This window comes from Tubulanus polymorphus, chromosome 11, assembly GCF_964204645.1.
Source record: "Tubulanus polymorphus chromosome 11, tnTubPoly1.2, whole genome shotgun sequence".
NCBI classification, from domain to species: domain Eukaryota; kingdom Metazoa; phylum Nemertea; class Palaeonemertea; order Tubulaniformes; family Tubulanidae; genus Tubulanus; species Tubulanus polymorphus.
Genome location: NC_134035.1, coordinates 10,402,152 through 10,423,406, shown reverse-complemented (window position 1 = coordinate 10,423,406; position 21,255 = coordinate 10,402,152). Strand labels below are relative to the sequence as shown.

Here is a 21,255-nt window from a genome sequence, read left to right as displayed (position 1 = left end):
CCGTCCATGATATTTTGTTTTTATGGTTTATAATTTGAGAATGTTTGATGTTTGTTTGTGTCGCTGTTTTCCCTCGGTGAAATAATTTTCAGGTTAACGGACATTCGTTGAATCTGTTAATGAAAATGTGTAGAAAGCCTGATTGAGATGGTGTACTGCATGCCCGACTAGACATGACATGTTCTTGATTTTCTGTAGTTGTTGAATACTGATTTATTCGATGTAATTAAGTTTTTCTTAAAAGGGTCGTGCCCTTGATTGCTCAATGTTGCTTTTTGCAATCTTTAATCGGTGCAATCTTTGTTTCAAGTATATCGGTATATTTAATGGAATTGATGGATGTTTTTGGCTGAAGCATGTGCCATTTTCATTGATGTACTAAATTTGTTATCACAGGCTATGCATATCCCGTGAATTAAACGTGTTCATTGTTACACAGAATTTATCGTTGATCTCTGTTGGGTTTTTAAAAGGTTAACTGTTTTTTCCATAAATCGTATCTTATCTTTACTTGTTAAATGTTATTCATAGAATTTCAGATCGAGGTCGATTGGCCACATTTTAACTCGAAATCAACGAAATGATGATAAAGTATTTATTTATATATTGTTTGTCAAACATCCTTATGACGTAATGGAAAGTCCTGACAAAATATTCATACTACAAGACCAGTATATTATTTTTATGTCAATATATTTTATTTCTTTCGAATAAAGAATTTTCATTACAAATACATAAATTAGCAATATTTGTTTAATAATTTTTTCTTCATGCTTTTTATAAGGTATAGATATTATTGCAGTTGGTATGCACAGTATGCCGGTATGTCGTAACAATAATGAGGTTGAAATGAAGAATGCTTTTCGAGATCTATGGGGCGCAAGCACGTGTAATGAGCAGGATGACTAGCGATGAAAACCTACATTTCCCCTAAAAATGAATAAGTGCCAAGTGTTCATAAAATATGTGCGCAAAATTTTGCTAATTTTCCACAGCCCTATATGCAATAACTGTCAAACTCGCTAAAGTCGTAGCTGGGACCATCATTATGATTTGGTGTCATTCATTTATTACGTACGCTTTAGGGGAGGGGGGAGGGGTCAGTGCAATTGCGTACTGTAATGCTTAATGTATATGAAAAAATGGCCGATTTTGTTTACAGGGGGGGAGAGGGGGGTTGAAAAATTCTAATTTTATGCGGACGTTATTAATGAATGTTCCCTTCGGTCGACGACTTATCCAAATGACGACCAACAATGAATGAATTGGAATTAGAAATACAAACTGGAACTCTCTAATCACAGAGTATTGACTACTTTAACTAAGTGAGTAGTTTCTACTCTTTAAGAGCTCAACCACAGGTAAGACTTTCAAATTACCCTCATTTTTTGTGAATACACTACAACAATTAGATATATGAGGACCAGTCTGGTCCGAAATAGGGACTACTTAAGTGACTTAATATATATACGACGATGACTTGCCGTACGCAAGTTTGACTTAGTGGCTTATGCTTAATACATAATGCGTACTTAATGAATGGCCTATTAAGTTTGTACCTTAGATTGATTAGTAACTCTACATATAATAACGATAAAATTGCTAACAAAAAAAAATTCATGTCATTTTCAAACATGTATAAATGCATCGACGATGATATTCTTATTATAAACTACAGGGAAAAAGCACACGCAAAAAAAAAAACAAGCATCGAAAAATGATTAATGGCCGTATCGGTGTCGGTAATGAAACGAAATGCTGAGAAACTGGCATACTGAAATGAGCTATTGAATACCACCAGTGCAGTAAGTTAAGTAGAAAACGTTCGCCACAGTTGAGAGAAGCTTGAATTTCATGCAACGTAATACGTATACAATTAGGAATTTGAGAAGTTCAGAATCTAATCGTTAACAATGGTTGGATATTCGAGAAGTTCAGAATCATTTACAAGAGTTGATTTGATTTGATTGAAGTGGATATGCAACTTCCTTAAATGCATACTTCACATGTTAAATAAACAGTGAAAGCCAAGCATAAGACGGCTTTTTGACAACTGGCTCTAATAAAACATGCGTACAAAATTATCATCAGATTCATAACAGTAAGATTTGATACTTATAAAACATTAATTTTGATTGTCGACAACGATCACTGTATTAAATGAGGCGCGTATGAATGTAGCACAGTTCACTCGCTAATATTCATTAAATACTGCCTTGGCTTCAGTCACTTTATTATGCGATAATCAAATAATACATATCTCGGCGATATAATCTAGCGAAACCTAAAAACATTCATAAACCGCGATCTCACGGGGACGGGATTTGGCACGGATCAGGCCCAAGTCAAATTGGCCCACAAGGCTCACGCAATTAGAGTGTGTTCACTCGATACTAAATGCTTTAACAAAACGAAGTGAGTCACTTCCGGAACCAGTTGCAATTCATAGGCAATAATTTGACCTGTGCTAAAATTTGGCTCTGGCCCGGTCCGACATTTTGGCCGAGACAAATATGGCGTGGGCCAAACAGGCATGGGCCCATTCAGGACCAGTGTTAAGTTGTTATGGGCCTAATTCAACATGGGCCAAACATGCTCACGTGATCGCAGCTATAGTGTAGGCCTATGTGACGGTTATATACTTGACATTTCTCCCCTAACCACTAACCAAATGAACATTGTACTCATTATAAATTTATTAGGGGCTGTTCGTACACACAATTTTGCTGAGACGATCCCTCGACCTCATTAATTTAATGTGTACGCACATGTAACGGTCCCTAAATACTCAGTATTATGACCAACTTTTAAAGTTTAGAATTTGACTGATTTAACGCCGAAATGAAAAATGTATTTTCGCATGTAGCCCACCGCTATAAATCCGGCTGATATATACCGCACAGCACCTTCAAGATGATAATATCACATCTTGGGACAAAATATTTCGATATGAAAAATCATTGCTTTCGTACGAATAGTTACTTTTTGAAAACTATACAAATATACATACACGATATCAAACACTAATTTCGTAAAGAGTCGTTGGACAATTTTCGGTCGTTGACCTTTGAGCACCAGAATTTGTAGCAGCATTTGAGGGACGCGTCGTCGGAGCCCTCCTCTCAGCTGGGACAGATTGATTCGGAGTACGCGTCGTAGGGGCCCTCCGATCGGCCAAGGATGATGGAGCCCTCCTCTCAGCTGAAGCCCTCCTTTCAGATGAGGCAGCTGATGGAGCCCTCCTCTCAGTCTGATTTGGCATTCGCGTCGTCGGAGCCCTCCTCTCATTCGCCGCAGACGGAACCAACCTACCTTCAAGAGATCGCGGCGGGTGACGCCGGAGCGTCGACGTAGCGACCGGCGGTGGGATATCATCGCGTCGTAAAGTCAACGTACGATAATCCAAACTATGACTACCGGACGGCGGCTGAGGCGTCGATTCTAAAACGCGATCGACACTCGACGACCGACCGTCGTCCCGATGTCGATAGACCGGACGCGGCAACAGAGGCGTTGATCGATGCACGGTCGGATTATAAATATCATCGAGTCCGCGTTGGAACGTCTCGTACGGCGGTGGCGCGTCGTCGTCATCGCCGCGTGGCGGGAGAGACTCGTCGTGTTTCGAATACGGCGGCGGTAAATCGATCAACGATTGGAGTTCGGGTTGTTCCTCCGGGTGGATATCCATCGCGCCGGTGATCGGTACGGTCGCCGTCGACCCGATCGCCGGGTCGAGAGTGTGTATCTCGTCGTCGGTGGCCGCGTCGACGCCGCTGTCGCACGTGTCGTCGTCGTGTTTGACGAGGTGATGTCGACACATGATGACGACTAAAGCCGACACGACCATCACGACGGCCAGGATACAACCGACGATGATGAATATAATCGTTCGATGCCACGAATTACTCAAATCCACGTCGGTGCCGCCTCCGGGAGTTCGCTCTGTAGAATAATGAAAACATATTGACTACATGAATTACTCTCTTTTCGGTAGGAATTATCGTACAAAATAAGCTCCGACAGCCCCTTCGGTGCTGACTAATCAATACCCGTAAATACTGGGGATGATTTGGAAATTTTCAAGAAACCCCACCCCGGTGTGTTGAATTACAGGCAAACTGCTATAAGTGTATCTACACCGCAATGCGGTGTATCATTAGTTACTAATATTTCATTAGGTTTTGACAGGTGCTGCCATCTTTCAATACGGATAAAAACTAATTATGAACAACAATACACCACCATACGGTACCGTGTTGTAGCGAAGTACATCACAGATTTATACACCGCACTTCTTGGTTAGTAATTTCCCAGCCTCTGTCGTTCAAATTTTGGAATTCTATCCATCGCAGGGGCTTCTTTATTACATCTAATGACTTGCGATAAAAAAAATACGATCCATACCTCGAACAGGAATTATGTCACAGTTTTCGTCGGACCAATCGCCGCAATGGTCGATACCATCTTTATCACAGGTTACATCTATACCGAGGCATTGACGATTATTGCACAGAAATCCCGATCTACACGACGGGTCTGCAAATAAATCGCGTATTGAAAATCAGTTCAGTTCCGACCGGAACAAGACAGATATTACTATAAATGGGTTTGGTTTTATTCGAATAGCTTCAAACTGCAGATTGGTCTCCCATTCAAGGTAGTGCAAGGGTCAAACAGTTTAAAGCTACCGATCCAGCAGTCAACTCGGTGTCGTTAACTCACCACATCCTATTTCATCGGATCCATCTGAACACTGTATTACGCTATCACAACGCTTCTCCAAATTCAAACACTGCCCGGATTTACATTGAAACTTCGTCCGATCGCCGCACCTACTGACCTCTCCTGTAACACAACACGCATTTAAAATGATAATATAAATGCACTAATCACCATACACTAATGCGCAATCCTCCCTTTGATTTAAAACTAGTATAAGAACATCATTCTTAGTTTTATAGACAATCTAACGACCCGAGACTGACCTTCGACAACTATCAATCAAAAAGTTTTAACTATATGGTTTAACTATGCAATAAATCTACCAGTTCCCTTCAGATCAGTCATTTGTGGATAAGAGGAGTACTGAGAGAATTTCATATTTCCACGAATTATCTGCACCACTTTAACATCAATTATTCCAGTCTACTCCTCCAAAATCAGTAACTGTTTAGGCCTATCTCAGTAAACTGTTAATTCAGCCGTTTTGAGCAAATTTTTATCATTGACACTACCAAACTCGGTTTCTTATTTGTTCACAAAAAGATCCTGGTTCTACTGTACCGATTCAGGGGTAGAGCCTATGTCTCAAAATTGAAGGAGTATTAAAGGAGTTTCAGGATAATGCTCAAATCAAAGCAAGCATATTCAAAAAAATTTTCCATTTAGAAAGAGTTTTTAAGGAATCGAGGAGTTGTAAGGATCCTGATAGAATACTTACTTGACTGAACCCAAATGTGAACGTTTTTATACAAGAGGAAGCCATATTTATTTTCAGCTTTACACGAGAACGGGCCTGCGTCTTCGGCGCGTATTTGTTGTATAACTATCTGCAGCGTGTCGCGAGTCACGAATTTCTGAGCGATTTTTCGTTTCAACGCCGGTCTCATGCCGGCGACGTCCCAGTGTATCGTCCTCCGCGGAATTATCAGCAGGTCTACGCTGCAGTTGATATGCACAGTGGCGCCATCTGGGACAGTGATCGGACCGGCCGGAGATAGCTCCATACCTACCGTCCGTAACTGATCTAAATTTGAAATAGAAAAATTTCAAAAGGATTAAGAAATCTTGATTCAGATTCCGACCATCGATTTAGGGTACTGGCCTACATGCCTAGAAAGCCTACAGTAGTGGAAAATAACCCTAACCCTGCATTTCACAGGCAGTTTTGAACTAGTAGGTTCGAACTACAGCGACCGGTTCGATCCTGGTCGACCACTTCAGGTAATGACTAACTGACATCCAGTTTCACTTATACTTTGTAAATTAGTCGACTTATGTCTAGTTCAACTTGAATTGAGGAGAGGACATCAGGTGTCCTAGCTCAAGTTGAAACAGAGATTAACACCTATAACGGAACTTCACCCCATCGGCCTGTCGTCAGTGTTTGATACTAGTGGCAAGAAAAGAGAGTCTGTGGTTAATAAGTTGCCGCGCCAAATAAAATTTGGACACTATCATGAATAATATCGAATATGGTGTTATAATGAGCCAATCAATTCATGCTGTCGTTTTAGTCATATCGTTTCAAGGGTCTAAATGAGCGATGCAGTGAAATGTTATCGGACGGTTTTTTTTAGATCTTCTACTTTTAAATTTGAATTGATATTGATCATTTATTTAATTAATCCTACACACGTCGAACACGAACCCAATTTTGCTGAATTTATGAATTTCGACCATGGATTAACTCACCACTGAATTTAAATACAGTAGATATCAATATAATGAAGCTGTTAATGCTACAAATATCCATTATGATCTCCAAAACGGCCCCCATTCATGTTTAAATACAATTAAATATTATATAGGCTGGTTCGATTCTCTACTCCTAGATGTCACTGACCTCGGTGAAGGTCACGTGGACCAAATTCAAATTCAAAATAACTTTATTACACCTTAATATAATTACAAAGCATATCATTGGTTTACAGTAATAAAGTACAGGACAGCAAACTAATATTAGTCTACATACATAATAGACTGGTTATTGTGTGTGTTCTGATGTTGATTTTTTGAAATACAACTCAGGTACAATACAGGTTTTCTTAAGAATTACAAGTTATACATATTATTTAAATTGAATGAGCTCAACATGCACAGAATGAATTGTTGTTGTATCATAGTAATTTTGAAAAACGGATGATACGAATTGAAAAGTCAGTTTGAAAAACGGATGATACGAATTGAAAAGTCAATCCAGGTTTAATTGTAAGTATATGTATTGTATAGCCTATCGGTTTAATTTCAGAAAGTAACCTCAATCACGAATCAAAGAGATTAACGAATCCGGCATTATTTAACCTTTAATATTTGCTTTAACCCTAACCCTATCACTTAACCTCTGTGTACTAACGGATCTGTTTGTATTTGTTGATTTATCTGTAGGTGGCGCCCTTGTCATCGAATCGCGCCTGTTTTCGAAGGATACGCCGCCAAATATTATAATGCTGTTTTTTCTAAAAGTCGACATCGATTAATTGACCGTAAGTCCTAGTGAGATGAGTTCGACCGTACTTTAAGCGTCCAAAAACCCCGTCTAATTTTGCTTCATTGATTTATTCGTCGGATTTTTAGGAAGTGACGAATCGGTACAATATCTCAGCGATGCCGACCTTCACCTTCTTCAAAAACAAGGTCAAAGTCGAAAGGAAAACATCAAAAAGCATTATCAAGAGCCAGGAGAAAGTGATGAAACAGTTGAAGTTAAAGGCCATGTAAGTTTGTGAAGTCTGTCTCTTACTGCAGTAAAGTTGAGACTGGTAAAATTCTACCCGAGTTGGTGTCAAATATTGTGTAAGAGTTTGTAAAATACAGTAGACTCTGCCTCTTACTGCGGTAAAGTTGCGACTGGTAAAATTCTACCCCGAGTTGGTGTCAAATACTGAGTAAGAGTTTGTGAAATACAGTAGAATTTGTCTCTTACTGCAGTAAAGTTGAGACTGGTAATATTCTACCCGAGTTGGTGTCAAATACTGTGTAAGAGTTTGTAAAATACAGTAGACTCTGACTCTTACTGCGGTAATGTTGAGACCGGTAAAATTCTACCCCGAGTTGGTGTCAAATACCGAGTAAGAGTTTGTGAAATACAGTAGACTCTGTCTCTTACTGCGGTAAAGTTGAGACTGGTAATATTCTACCCCGAGTTGGTGTCAATTACTGAGTAAGAGTTTGTGAAATACAGTAGACTCTGTCCCATTCCTCAGCTGTTAACTGATTGGCCGATTATGAAAATTTAAGATTAAACGCATGAATATTCAAACAGACCTCATAAATATTGAAATGAACCTCATGAATATTTACAGATTGCTTTATCTAAGATGATACAGATGAACGGTTCGGAATGTTTAAACGAATCGAACGATCACAAGTTGAAACACGCTCTCTCTCCTTAAGGCGGATATTTACAGTCGGACTGCGACGAACAGTTGATAATTTCCCTCGAATTCTCACAACCTGTTAAACTACATTTGTTACATAAAGATGTACGCCCCAGACGGTAAGAAACTCCAGCGTCCCTACGACTCCTTTATTCCTTTAAATAGGGTCCCTCAGACTCCTTGATTCCTTTAAACAGGGTCCCCATGTCTCCTTGATTCCTTCAAAACTCCTTTTAAACTGAAAAAGCTGTTAAAAGGTGCTTGAAACTCCTTCAATTTTGAGAAATAGTCAATTAGAAATGTTTGTAGTTGTACATTAGACTATACCTAAATCTGTAAAGTTGGGACGAGGATTTTTCATAACCAAATTACTGGGTAGGCCAGATACTGAATAAGAAGCCAAGTTAAGGTAGTGCTGAGGATAAAACTTGCTTACAAAACACTGAATTGACGGCTTACTGAGATAACCAGTACCCATTTATGAGGAGTCTACAGTAATTGGGATTTGAAAGTGATGCAGACACTTCCTCAGATTTTGAAAGTTTCTGCCTTAAAACTCCTTACATTCAAACTCAAATTATTCAACTGAATTTTTCAGACGGAACTGCACCAAAAACGATTTGACTTTTCACGAATAAACCGCAAACTTTAGACTTCGACTCGGCAGAAAGTATGGAGGCAATTCAGAAAATACAGTAAGTTTTAAACATTTTTCCCCTCCCCCAATCTCTCTCCCCGAGTCTCCCCATCTCTCTCTTCCTGAGTCTCTTTCATCTTGTTTCTTTTTGATCGCAGATTGACCACAGACGATGTAAAAGAAAGAACTTTAATACCGTTATGATACGTCAAATTCCAAAATGTTTCCAGCGTTTTGGTAAGAATGAAAATCATTTCATATTTCAACACTTAAAACAGTTACAGTTCAAATTCGAAAAAAATAGAAAAATTACAGCAGCTTCGAAAGAGTTTGAAAAAAAACTGCCAAATTCAATGAATTTCTATTAGTCTTACTTAGTCGACTATTGGAAGTTAAAGATTGATTCTCTACGATTCTTTTAAAGATTGACTCTAGAAAAGGCTGATTTCAACACGATTTAGTTTTTCACCTGAAGCACAGTCTACTTGTCGTTAATTCAAAGATTTTTGGGGACTTTGGAGACATTGAGTTTTATTCGAGTTAATTATCTACGCATTATGTTAATTTTCCAGATATTCGTATGATAATCAAGGAGTTGAAGAGACGACCGTTATTATCTATTTTGGATTTATTGGTTCACCTGTGATGGCTACGAACATGTCCGACTTCAAACGAGTAAGTTTCAAATGCCGACGTGTGCGCCCGTCGTAAGATTGTTATTTTCGTCGCCCGGTGTAGATTGATTTTAAGATTGTTATTTTCAAGATCATTTCAAAAGATGATATTTTCTTTAACGTTTAAAGATTTTTATTTTCGTCGACTAGCGTAGGTCAATTTTAAGATGTTATTTTCAAGATGATTTCGTCAGATGTTATTTCCATTGGTGAAGATCTTTATTTTCGCGTAATTTAGATAAATGACGCTGACGATGCCGACGACGGATGCGGTTGCTGCAGCAACACAAATGATGATAACGATGATGATTATTATTTAACCGAGGAGGAAGAACCTGAATTAATTAAAACACGTTTTCAAATGATTTTAATTAGGTTTAATATTGAATTTAGACAACTGAGTTTCTTAGGTCATTATTTCTCCCTGCCCTAGTAGAGTTTATACACAAATTTCTGAAAGGGTTGATTTATGAGGATATTTGGTGGATGTTAGGCTCCCCCTTCCTTCTCCATTCAGATTGAAATTTACATTTTTCTAATGGACACTTACGTTTTGTAAAATTTGGTGATTGTTTATTTCACGTATGTTTAGATATTTCAGTCATGGATTTATTTGGAATTTCAACCTGAATTGAGACAATGAATTCTGAGATATTTTCACCATCTGTAGAACTCTGTTTACAGTGGAACCTCGTTTTAACAATTTATCAGTTATTACATAACTAGAATTTCATTCCAGATAAGACAATATCAATTATTTCCATATTTGATATAACGAATTATAACTAACAGATTTTCTGGTGCCCTGAATTTCGTTGCAACAAGGTTCCGCTGTATAATTTTCTAAATTCAAAGAATGTTTTACAGACTTTTCGACATCAATAATTAAGCACTAAGAAATACTTTCTTTTTATTATTTCAGGTGGCGGGAAAGAAAGGCGAGTCATTGATCGAGGGTCAATATCGAACGCACATTATTTCACCAAGAAACAAAGATCAGGAACTTAAGGGATTAATTTCACCAGAGACACATTACAACAGCGAGCGTATGAATTTGCACACGGCAAATTGAAAATTACCACGTTTATTGTATTGCGATTAATAAACTCAATATTATTATTATCATTTACTGAATGGTTTTTCTTTTGAGTTTATTCTTCTTCTGTCAGAGGACCGGCATCAATGATGACATGATTTTTGTAGGCATAAGCAAAATTTAACACTTAATGTGGACTAAAGTGGCAGGTGGCAGTTTTTCATTTAGTGAATTGCATCAATGCCTAATCATGACTTGTCTGACTTATCACAACTAGTATCCTCATGGACAGACTGACCCTGTACGCATGATTTGATACCGCCATACTCTTTGGCCAAAATCAAAAATAGGATAAGAGTAAATTGGAACAAGAAACGAAATTCTAATATGGACTTTCCTAAATTTACATTAGCCTATGATGTACCGTTTAATCCAGTATCAAAATTAAAGGAAACAATTTGTTTTTTTTTTAATTATGAGTGGTAAGCATGAAGTTTTTGGCAGAATTTCAGAGGATCGGTGCTCCAAGTAATTAAAAAAGCCTAATATGTCTCCCCTCAATTGAATCGAGGAGTTTTTCTTAATGAAAATCTGTCTACTGACGGGATTCTGCGATAACAGTATGAATGATGATTAATCATGAATACATGGTATTAGTGGGTTTCCCCCAATGACTCAAATAGACCGCTTTCCTCGCGCATGGTGTAAGTTAGGCAGCGTAAGTTAGTTATCTCGGGATGCGTGAACTGTCCTTACGTAGTTGTGACTAATAAACTATTTCATTAGAAAATGTTTACGCGGTTTCTATGATATGAAGACCTGTGTTGGTGTGAATCTTTAACTGAAGTGCTATCGGTCGGTATAATTTATAAATTATTCTAGAATTTAAGAAAAAAACAGGCGGCGGCTTATAAACTGATTAATTCGGAAATAGCTGTTGGGAATCAAGTAATTTATTTCATGGCCTTATCAAAGTTCCTCCACTATCATATATATTGTTCAGCTGACTACTGGTGCGTATTCCACCCGGCAGTGGAACCTTTCATAATGTAAACCCATTCAACAATAGAGACACAATTGCGGTTTTTCAGAGTTGTTGATATCATTTATACGCGCTATTGAATACGTCACCGGCTGACCACGGTGTAGTACAAGCATAGACCATTCACCTCAGCTTACTCACACTGTGAACATGCTACCGTGGATTCTCCTCCTGGCGATATTCGCTGCGCTCCCGCTCCTGCTCCTGCTCCTGTTCCTGCTTCCTGAGGAACAACGTCTTTATGTTTTATGTGTTACTGTTCGTCTTCGTACTGTCCTGTACTGTTCCGTGTTTATTAATCCGTTCTATTTTTCAGGATATAACCCGTTTAATTTTTCAGGGCCGATTTCTCTGTCGAATTTCAACGTTTGCTGGAACAAAACTAATGTCCGAAAGTGTCGGCTCTCCTTCGCTGGTCACATGTCGAGGATGTCAGACAAAGAGTCGGTCAGGAAATGGCTGCCCTCTACACGCCCTCATACGGAACACGACAACCAGGATGACGAGGCCTCACTCTACCCATGTATCAACAGAGTGTGCTTGGTGACGTCAAACGGGCAAGTCAGCCGGATTGCACGGGTTAAAAGTGGAGTGGTAAAGCTGGACTGTCTACTAGTATTCATTGATTCCTTTTCAGGAATTGCTTCGGACAAAGATTTAGTCTTGTCTTCCTTTGCGTTCTAGCATTCATTGATTCCTTTTAAGGGATTGCTTCGGGCAGGGATTTATTTCCCTGTCTTCCTTTGAGTGTTGTATTCATTGATTCCGCGTGGGTTACTCCGGGCGGGGCTAAGTCTTGTCTTCCTTTGGGTGCTAGTGCAGGCAATCCAGTTGCGCTGCCCTATTTTTGGCTTGGGCAATTTGATAGGTTTGTCAGTTACTGACGTCACCCGGCACACCCTGTCGGTAAATGGTGAAAGTAAGGCGTCATCATCCTGGTTTTTCGCGTTCTGTGTGAGGGCGTGTAGAGGGCAGTATATTCCTGGCTGGCTCTTTGTCTGGTGTTCTCGGCATGTGACCGGCGATGGAGAGCTGAAAAGCTTTCGGACATTAGTTTTGTTCCATACCAGGTTTTCATCGCTCTTCTCTTTTTTTTTTCATTTCAGGACTCCCAAGATGAAGAAGAAGATGCTGAAGGCGACTACAACGAAGACGATGCCGAAAAAAGAACACTGAACTCAGCAATATTGAAAGTTAAGTTGATACACATGTAAATTACGATGCGTGATACCGAAAGGATTGTGTAACTACAGAATATCGTTCTTTTACTCATTTCAGGTTAATCCGGAAAGGCCCATCTAAAATCTGCCCACCAGAAGTGCCCACAAAAGACTCCACCTTGAAGTACCACCAAACACTAAAAGACCTGCCGCAACCGAACCTGGCAGTCTTGACCTCATCCTGCATGGCAACAGGAATGCATACATACATAAAGCTAAGTTGATTTTTCATATCTGGAGTAAAATGCATAGGCACTCCTGGATAGGATAGAGACGCTGGTCAAGCTCACCATCTCCGCACTACTTTATTGAAGCTCTGTGGCCGGTAGTAAATTTAGATATAGCTAGGCAATGATTGCTTGAATATTTACAATATTAGACGAAACGATTGAGTGCGGTCCCTTAAATATTCTTTGGTCTGATTATTAAAATGTAGATTGGTCAGTTATTGATTAAACGATTTTGTAAGTATGTACAATTAAGGTAAATTCAATATCTTATGTGACATTTGAAATTTTTCGAATGTACTGTAGATATTTCAGGCCTCATATGACTATTGTTTAACTGACAATCAAGATATAGATAAGACAATTTACTAATTAACCAATCGCTTAGATATAAGCAATTATTCAATATTTTATAATGTTTGATGAAAAATTCTTCTGGTGTAGATATTTTAGGGCCCCATATACATAAAGGCTGGCTTTACTTGTTAAGATATATATAAATTAAACTTTATCGTCAGTTAATAGATTTTTTTACAAATAATATATTGATACATATGTCATTTATATGTCATATATAAACATTCAGGCACTTCACAGTATATATTATATTCTGCTTTACCCATTGCATTAATGAATTTCTGGGGGAAAGATATATAAAATAGTGTCTAGGGCTCTATCGAGATCTGGTGTAATATATATGGGGAAAACTATGGACTGCGGGTCTTTTAGAAACTGTGATTAGGTCTCAGCACTTTGACAAATCTAGAATAAAACAAAGCTTTAATTGGTTCAAATCATTCCCGAAAGCCATACTCTGTCCCTTGTTTTGCGCTATGATAATTGTTTAACTGACAATTATCATATAAAGCTAGGAAAAATTGCCCATTAACCAAAATTAAGATGGATTCAATATTTCTAAGATCAAAATCTATTTATACGGTATGTAATACAGGTCCATAATATAAATGTCGTAAAACTGAAAATTTAAATATAGCTGATATATGTACTAGCACATCTGAATCAGTCTCATCGACTGATCAGTATTTCCATCTCCAACTGACGTGCTGGTCATGTTCTTCATAATTGCCAAAATTTACCTAAACCTAACTGATTCATCTAAAAGCCATACTGTGTGTCAAGTTACGCATAATAGATATTGTTTAACTGACAATTAGAATCAAAGGTGAATAACTCATTAATGTATTACTATAAGATATCTATGTTTTAGGTAAATTCAATATTTTATGTGAAATTGTTTTTAATTCAGGTCCATGGACATTTAAAATGTAGCTGATACATGTGTATCTGATCACATTTATTTATCTGTATCTAGTGAACCTATTGTGTCTTCATACAGCTGTATTAGTTTTGATACATATTGCCAAAATCATTTAACGCAGATTTACTTCCGATCGAAGGGAGAACAAATCTGTACGTGCACAAATACATTCCTGAATTTGGAAGGGAGAATATTTCAATTTCACTGTGTATGTCAGATTGAGAGCCTTATTCTGACGGGATATCCTAGACTTAGGTCTTATTACTCTTGCTAATAGCTCTCTTACTAACCCCTCTCCTTCAAACTATTTTCTAGCATCATGTCTTGCACCGCACCAGGGAGGTCCGGTCATAACACGGTCTTTCGGTCCTTATACACAGTGTACTACTATAAAAGGGAAAGATTAAGCAATTCGGCTTTAAGGGAATTTCTAATTTACCACTTAAATGTGCTTTTATCTTAATTTCTGTTGAATTCATAATAGTGATGAATTCACCACATCTGAAATTCTACTCATGTAGATTTTCAGGCTCCATGTTCAACTGAGTATTAAAATGTAGCTAGTATGATTACTAATTAACGGATCGCTTAGATATCTAGAAGATTAATTAAAATTAATTCAATGTAATGAATATAAGTGAAAATTATTTAAAAAATAGTGCAGTGGATGAGACGACTGTATCGTGCAATGTCACCTGCGTTATAACTGGGCGACATGTGTGTGGGATCTGTTGAATCAGTTAGGTTTTGGGGAATTCTGTATTTGTCAAACTAGATATCAAAAGCTTTGATGCAAAATAAGCATTTTGAAATAGTGATCAATCGAAACCAGCTCTGAAATTCTTGTCGTGTAGAAATATCAAGCCCCGTATAAAATATTGTCAGAGACAATTTTAAATTATAGCTAGGAAATTGAGTGATTAGGTATCTAAGATGATTAATTTAGCATCTTCATATAAGGTGTAAGTGCTCAAATCTAAACCGTAGGGGTTGATAAGAAAACTGTATAATCTAATTGGTTGATATCTCAAGACAACAGGGTGTGTTTAAACTCTGTCTCTTAGGCGTGGGATTTATTGAATCATTTTAGGCTTTGCAGAATTCTGGATTTGTCTAGGCGTTGGAATGATTCAAGGTTTCTTAAATCTGTAGAACCATGTTATCCAGGATCAGTGTGCTCAATGCTGGCAGCGCACTATTCAGTCAGTTTAAACATCATGATTACAAGATCATTGTATATATTAGGAGCAATATTTAGAATTACTGAAATGGATTAGAATACCATTAACTGGATACAGATGTCACCATCTGTGGGTACTAGAAAACAGAAGTTTATTAATTGACGATGAAGTTAATTTGATAATACGAATATGGTTTAGCCGACAATCAAAATGTATATAGGGCAATATTACTAACTGTATGATGGGCCTGGGTTTCACTAAAAGCCTACTGGCTACTGGGTGTTTAGCACCCGAGAAAGAAAAACATCAAGAATTAACAAAGGTAGAAGAGAAAAACAGTACAAAAACAATTTTATAAGATTTATAATGCATTACTAAATTTGTTGTAACTCTGGTATTCCTGAAGATGACTATAGATGCTTTAATCGAATTGCTGTTAAACTATAATAATCAACCGTTGCTTAGATATCTAGAATATAGGTGAATAAAATTATGAGTTGAATTTCATATAAATATCATTTAATAATTGACTATTATCAAAATCTACGTATCGGTCCACATTGCTGATCTTATATGGGAATTGAAACGTTAATTATGATCAGTGATATTACAAAGGTTTTTCTGCTCACAAGATTCTGCTTTTTTTTTTAGCTAAACTACTAATCGACTAGTCATAAAATGTACAAAATGATCTTCAACCTTGTAAGATAGATATCCAAAATCTCGATGTATTAAAATAGGCAGAAAAAAAAGTTAACCCCAATCCGTCTTTTTCTGACTGGATGGAAGATTGTTTGAAGGAACCTGAACCGAGTCTCGCAATTATGTGCTTGGATTTAAAGAAAGAAAATTATTATTAAACTCGACCGCTGATCACACAACTATATCTGTACTTCGATTTCCGATTTTGAAAAAAACCACCTGTTTCGCTCCCGGCAGGTGTGGTGGGTTTGTAAGGGACACCAACTCAAATCAATAAAACGAAATCTACCAATCGCCCGCAGAATCAAACCAACTCAGAAGATCGTCACCAATACTGAACCCAGCAATCTTGAAATGTATGGGAATTATTATTATAAATTCTAAATGAAATATTTTGTCATTACAGGATATCTTTTATTGCAGATAAATTTCAGCTATCAAAAAGAACCAAGCTTGAGATCAACTACTTGTCCAAATCGACCAACTGGAACAGCGCACAGATGAGGGCAACAGGATCGAAGTCATTAACCAACCAACTTTAGATGATCCACGCCGATAACGAACCAAGCAATCATAAAAGGTAACTTGATATACATGAAATTATTACGATTAATTCTTAATGAAATATTTTGTCATTACGGGATATCTTCTTTTGATCATTGCAGCTAAATTTCAACTATGCGAAAAAAACCAGTTTGAGAACAACTACTCATAAAAAATCGACCATCTTGAACAGCGCACAGCTAACTAGGATCGAACTCATTAACCAAATAACTAATAAGATAATCGCGATAATGAAACCAGCAATCATAAAAGGTAACTTGATATGCATGAAATTATTACGATTAATTCTTATTGAAATATTTTGTCATTACAGGATATCTTCTTTTAATCATTGCAGCTAAATTTCAACTATGAGAAAAAACCCAACTGAGAACAACTACTCATCCAAAATCAACCAACTTGAACAGCGCACAGGCAACTAGAATCGAACTCATTAACCAATCAACTAATAAGATAATCGCCAATAATGAAACCATTAATCATAAAAGGTAACTTAATATACATGGAATTATTACGATTAATTGTTATTGAAATATTTTGTCATTACAGGATATCTTTTAATCATTGCAGCTAAATTTCAACTATGCGAAAAAACCCAGCTTGAGATCAACTACTCATCCAAAATCGACCAACTGGAACAGGGCACAGATGAGGCCAACAGAATCGAACCCATTAACCCACCAACTTTAGATTATCCACACCGATAACGAACTAAGCAATCATAAAAGGTAACTTGATATACATGGAATTATTACGATTAATTCTTATTGAAATATTTTATCATTACAGGATATCTTCTTTTAATCATTGCAGCTAAATTTCAACTATCAGAAGAAACCAAACTTGAGATCAGCTACTCGTCCAAAATCGACCAACTGGAACAGCGAACAGTTGAGGCCAACAGAATCGAAGTCATTAACCAACCAACTTTAGATGATCCACGCTGATTACGAACCAAGCAATCATAAAAGGTAACTTGATATACATGAAATTATTATGATTAATTCTTATTGAAATATTTTGTCATCACAGCATATCTTCTTTTAATCATTGCAGCTAAATTTTAACTATGCGAAAAAACCCAGTTTGAGAACAACTTCTCGTAAAAAATCGACCAACTTGAACAGCGCACAGCTAACTAGGATCGAACTCATTAACCAATCAACTAATAAGATAATCGCGATAATGAAACCAGCAATCATAAAAGGTAACTTGATATACATGAAATTATTACGATTAATTCTTATTGAAATATTTTGTCATTACAGGATATCTTCTTTTGATCATTGCAGCTAAATTTCAACTATAAGAAGAAACCCAACTTGAGATCAGCTACTCGTCCAAAATCGACCAACTTGAACAACGCACAGCTAACTAGGATCGAACTCTTTAATCAATCAACTAATAAGATAATCGCGATAATGAAACCAGCAATCATAAAAGGTAACTTGATATGCATGAAATTATTACGATTAATTCTTATTGAAATATTTTGTCATTACAGGATATCTTCTGTTAATCATTGCAGCTGAATTTCAACTATAAGAAGAAACCCAGCTTGAGATCAGCTACTCGTCCAAAATCGACCAACTGGAACAGCGAACAGATGAAACCAACAGAATCGAAGTTATTAACCAACCAACTTTAGATGATCCACGCCGATAACGAAACAAGCAATCATAAAAGGTAACTTGATATACATGCAATTATTACGATTAATTCTTATTGAAATATTTTGTCATTACAGGATATCTTCTTTTAATCATTGCAGCTAAATTTCAACTATCAGAAGAAACCCAACTTGAGATCAGCTACTCGTCCAAGATCGACCAACTGGAACAGCAAACAGATGAGGCCAACAGAATCGAAGTCATTAACCAACCAACTTTAGATGATCCACGCCGATAACGAAACAAGCAATCATAAAAGGTAACTTGATATACATGAAATTATTACGATTAATTCTTATTGAAATATTTTGTCATTACAGGATATCTTCTTTTAATCATTGCGGCTAAATTTTAACTATAAGAAGAAACCCAGCTTGAGATCAGCTACTCGTCCAAAATCGACCAACTGGAACAGCGAACAGATGAAACCAACAGAATCGAAGTTATTGACCAACCAACTTTAGATGATCCACGCTGATAACGAAACAAGCAATCATAAAAGGTAACTTGATATACATGAAATTATTACGATTAATTCTTATTGAAATATTTTGTCATTACGGGATATCTTCTTTTGATCATTGCAGCTAAATTTCAACTATGAGAAAAAACCCAGTTTGAGAACAACTACTCATAAAAAATCGACCAACTTGAACAACGCACAGCTAACTAGGATCGAACTCATTAACCAATCAGCTCATAAGATAATCGCGATAATGAAACTAGCAATCATAAAAGGTAACTTGATATGCATGAAATTATTACGATTAATTCTAATTGAAATATTTTGTCATTACAGGATATCTTCTGTTAATCATTGCAGCTGAATTTCAACTATAAGAAGAAACCCAGCTTGAGATCAGCTACTCGTCCAAAATCGACCAACAGGAACAGCGAACAGATGAGGCCAACAGAATCGAAGTTATTAACCAACCAAGTTTAGATGATCCACGCTGATAACGAAACAAGCAATCATAAAAGGTAACTTGATATACATGAAATTATTACGATTAATTCTTATTGAAATATTTTGTCATTACGGGATATCTTCTTTTGATCATTGCAGCTAAATTTCAACTATGAGAAAAAACCCAGTTTGAGAACAACTACTCATAAAAAATCGACCAACTTGAACAACGCACAGCTAACTAGGATCGAACTCATTAACCAATCAGCTAATAAGATAATCGCGATAATGAAACTAGCAATCATAAAAGGTAACTTGATATGCATGAAATTATTACGATTAATTCTAATTGAAATATTTTGTCATTACAGGATATCTTCTGTTAATCATTGCAGCTAAATTTCAACTATAAGAAGAAACCCAGCTTGAGATCAGCTACTCGCCCAAAATCGACCAACTGGAACAGCGAACAGATGAGGCCAACAGAATCGAAGTTTAACCAACCAACTTTAGATGATCCACGCTGATAACGAAACAAGCAATCCTAAAAGGTAACTTGATATACATGAAATTATTACGATTAATTCTTATTGAAATATTTTGTCATTACAGGATATCTTCTTTTAATCACTGCAGCTAAATTTCAACTATAAGAAGAAACCCAACTTGAGATCAGCTACTCGTCCAAAATCGACCAACTGGAACAGCGAACAGATGAGGCCAACAGAATCGAAGTCATTAACCAACCAACTTTAGATGATCCACGCCGATAACGAAACAAGCAATCATAAAAGGTAACTTGATATACATGAAATTATTACGATTAATTCTTATTGAAATATTTTGTCATGACGGGATATCTTCTTTTAATCATTGCAGCTAAATTTCAACTATAAGAAAAAACCAAGCTTGAGATCAGCTACTCGTCCAAAATCGACCAACTGGAACAGTGAACAGATGAAACCAACAGAATCGAAGTTATTAACCAACCAACTTAAGATGATCCACGCCGATAACGAAACCAGCAATCATAAAAGGTAACTTGATATACATGAAATTATTACGATTAATTCTTATTGAAATATTTTGTCATTACAGGATATCTTCTTTTAATCATTGCAGCTAAATTTCAACTATCAGAAGAAACCCAACTTGAGATCAGCTATTCGTCCAAGATCGACCAACTGGAACAGCGAACAGTTGAGGCCAACAGAATCGAAGTCATTAACCAACCAACTTTAGATGATCCACGCCGATAACGAAACAAGCAATCATAAAAGGTAACTTGATATACATGAAATTATTATGATTAATTCTTATTGAAATATTTTGTCATCACAGCATATCTTCTTTTAATCATTGCAGCTAAATTTTAACTATGTGAAAAAACCCAGTTTGAGAACAACTACTCGTAAAAAATCGACCAACTTGAACAGCGCACAGCTAACTAGGATCGAACTCATTAACCAATCAACTAATAAGATAATCGCGATAATGAAACCAGCAATCATAAAAGGTAAATTATATACATGAAATTATTACGATTAATTCTTATTGAGATATTTTGTCATTACAGGATATCTTCTTTTGATCATTGCAGCTAAATTTCAACTATAAGAAGAAACCCAACTTGAGATCAGCTACTCGTCCAAAATCGACCAACTGGAACAGCGAACAGATGAGGCCAACAGAATCGAAGTCATTAACCAACCAACTTTAGATGATCCACGCCGAAAACGAAACAAGCAATCATAAAAGGTAACTTGATATACATGAAATTTTTACGATTAATTCTTATTGAAATATTTTGTCATTACAGGATATCTTCTTTTAATCATTGCAGCTAAATTTCAACTATGCGAAAAAACCCAGCTTGAGATCAACTACTCATCCAAAATCGACCTTCTGGAACAGGGCACAGATGAGGCCAACAGAATCGAACCCATTAACCCACCAACTTTAGATTATCCACACCGATAACGAACCAAGCAATCATAAAAGGTAACTTGATATA

The 21,255-nt window shown here is 36.8% G+C and overlaps 1 protein-coding gene and 1 pseudogene across 1 annotated transcript; one reads left to right on the top strand and one right to left on the bottom strand.

The window, feature by feature from the left end:
- Positions 1–691: 691 nt before the first annotated feature.
- Positions 692–6,547, bottom strand: LOC141912633 (uncharacterized). Its single transcript, XM_074803947.1, has 5 exons — positions 6,418–6,547; positions 5,444–5,749; positions 4,726–4,848; positions 4,408–4,539; positions 692–3,945 (listed from the first exon to the last, which is right to left on the bottom strand). The coding sequence occupies exons 1-5, from the start codon at positions 6,500–6,502 to the stop codon at positions 3,017–3,019; spliced, it is 1,575 nt and encodes a 524-aa protein (XP_074660048.1). The 5' UTR covers positions 6,503–6,547; the 3' UTR covers positions 692–3,016.
- Positions 6,548–6,864: 317 nt separating this feature from the next.
- LOC141913328 (thioredoxin-like protein 1) lies at positions 6,865–10,485 on the top strand (annotated as a pseudogene).
- Positions 10,486–21,255: the final 10,770 nt, after the last annotated feature.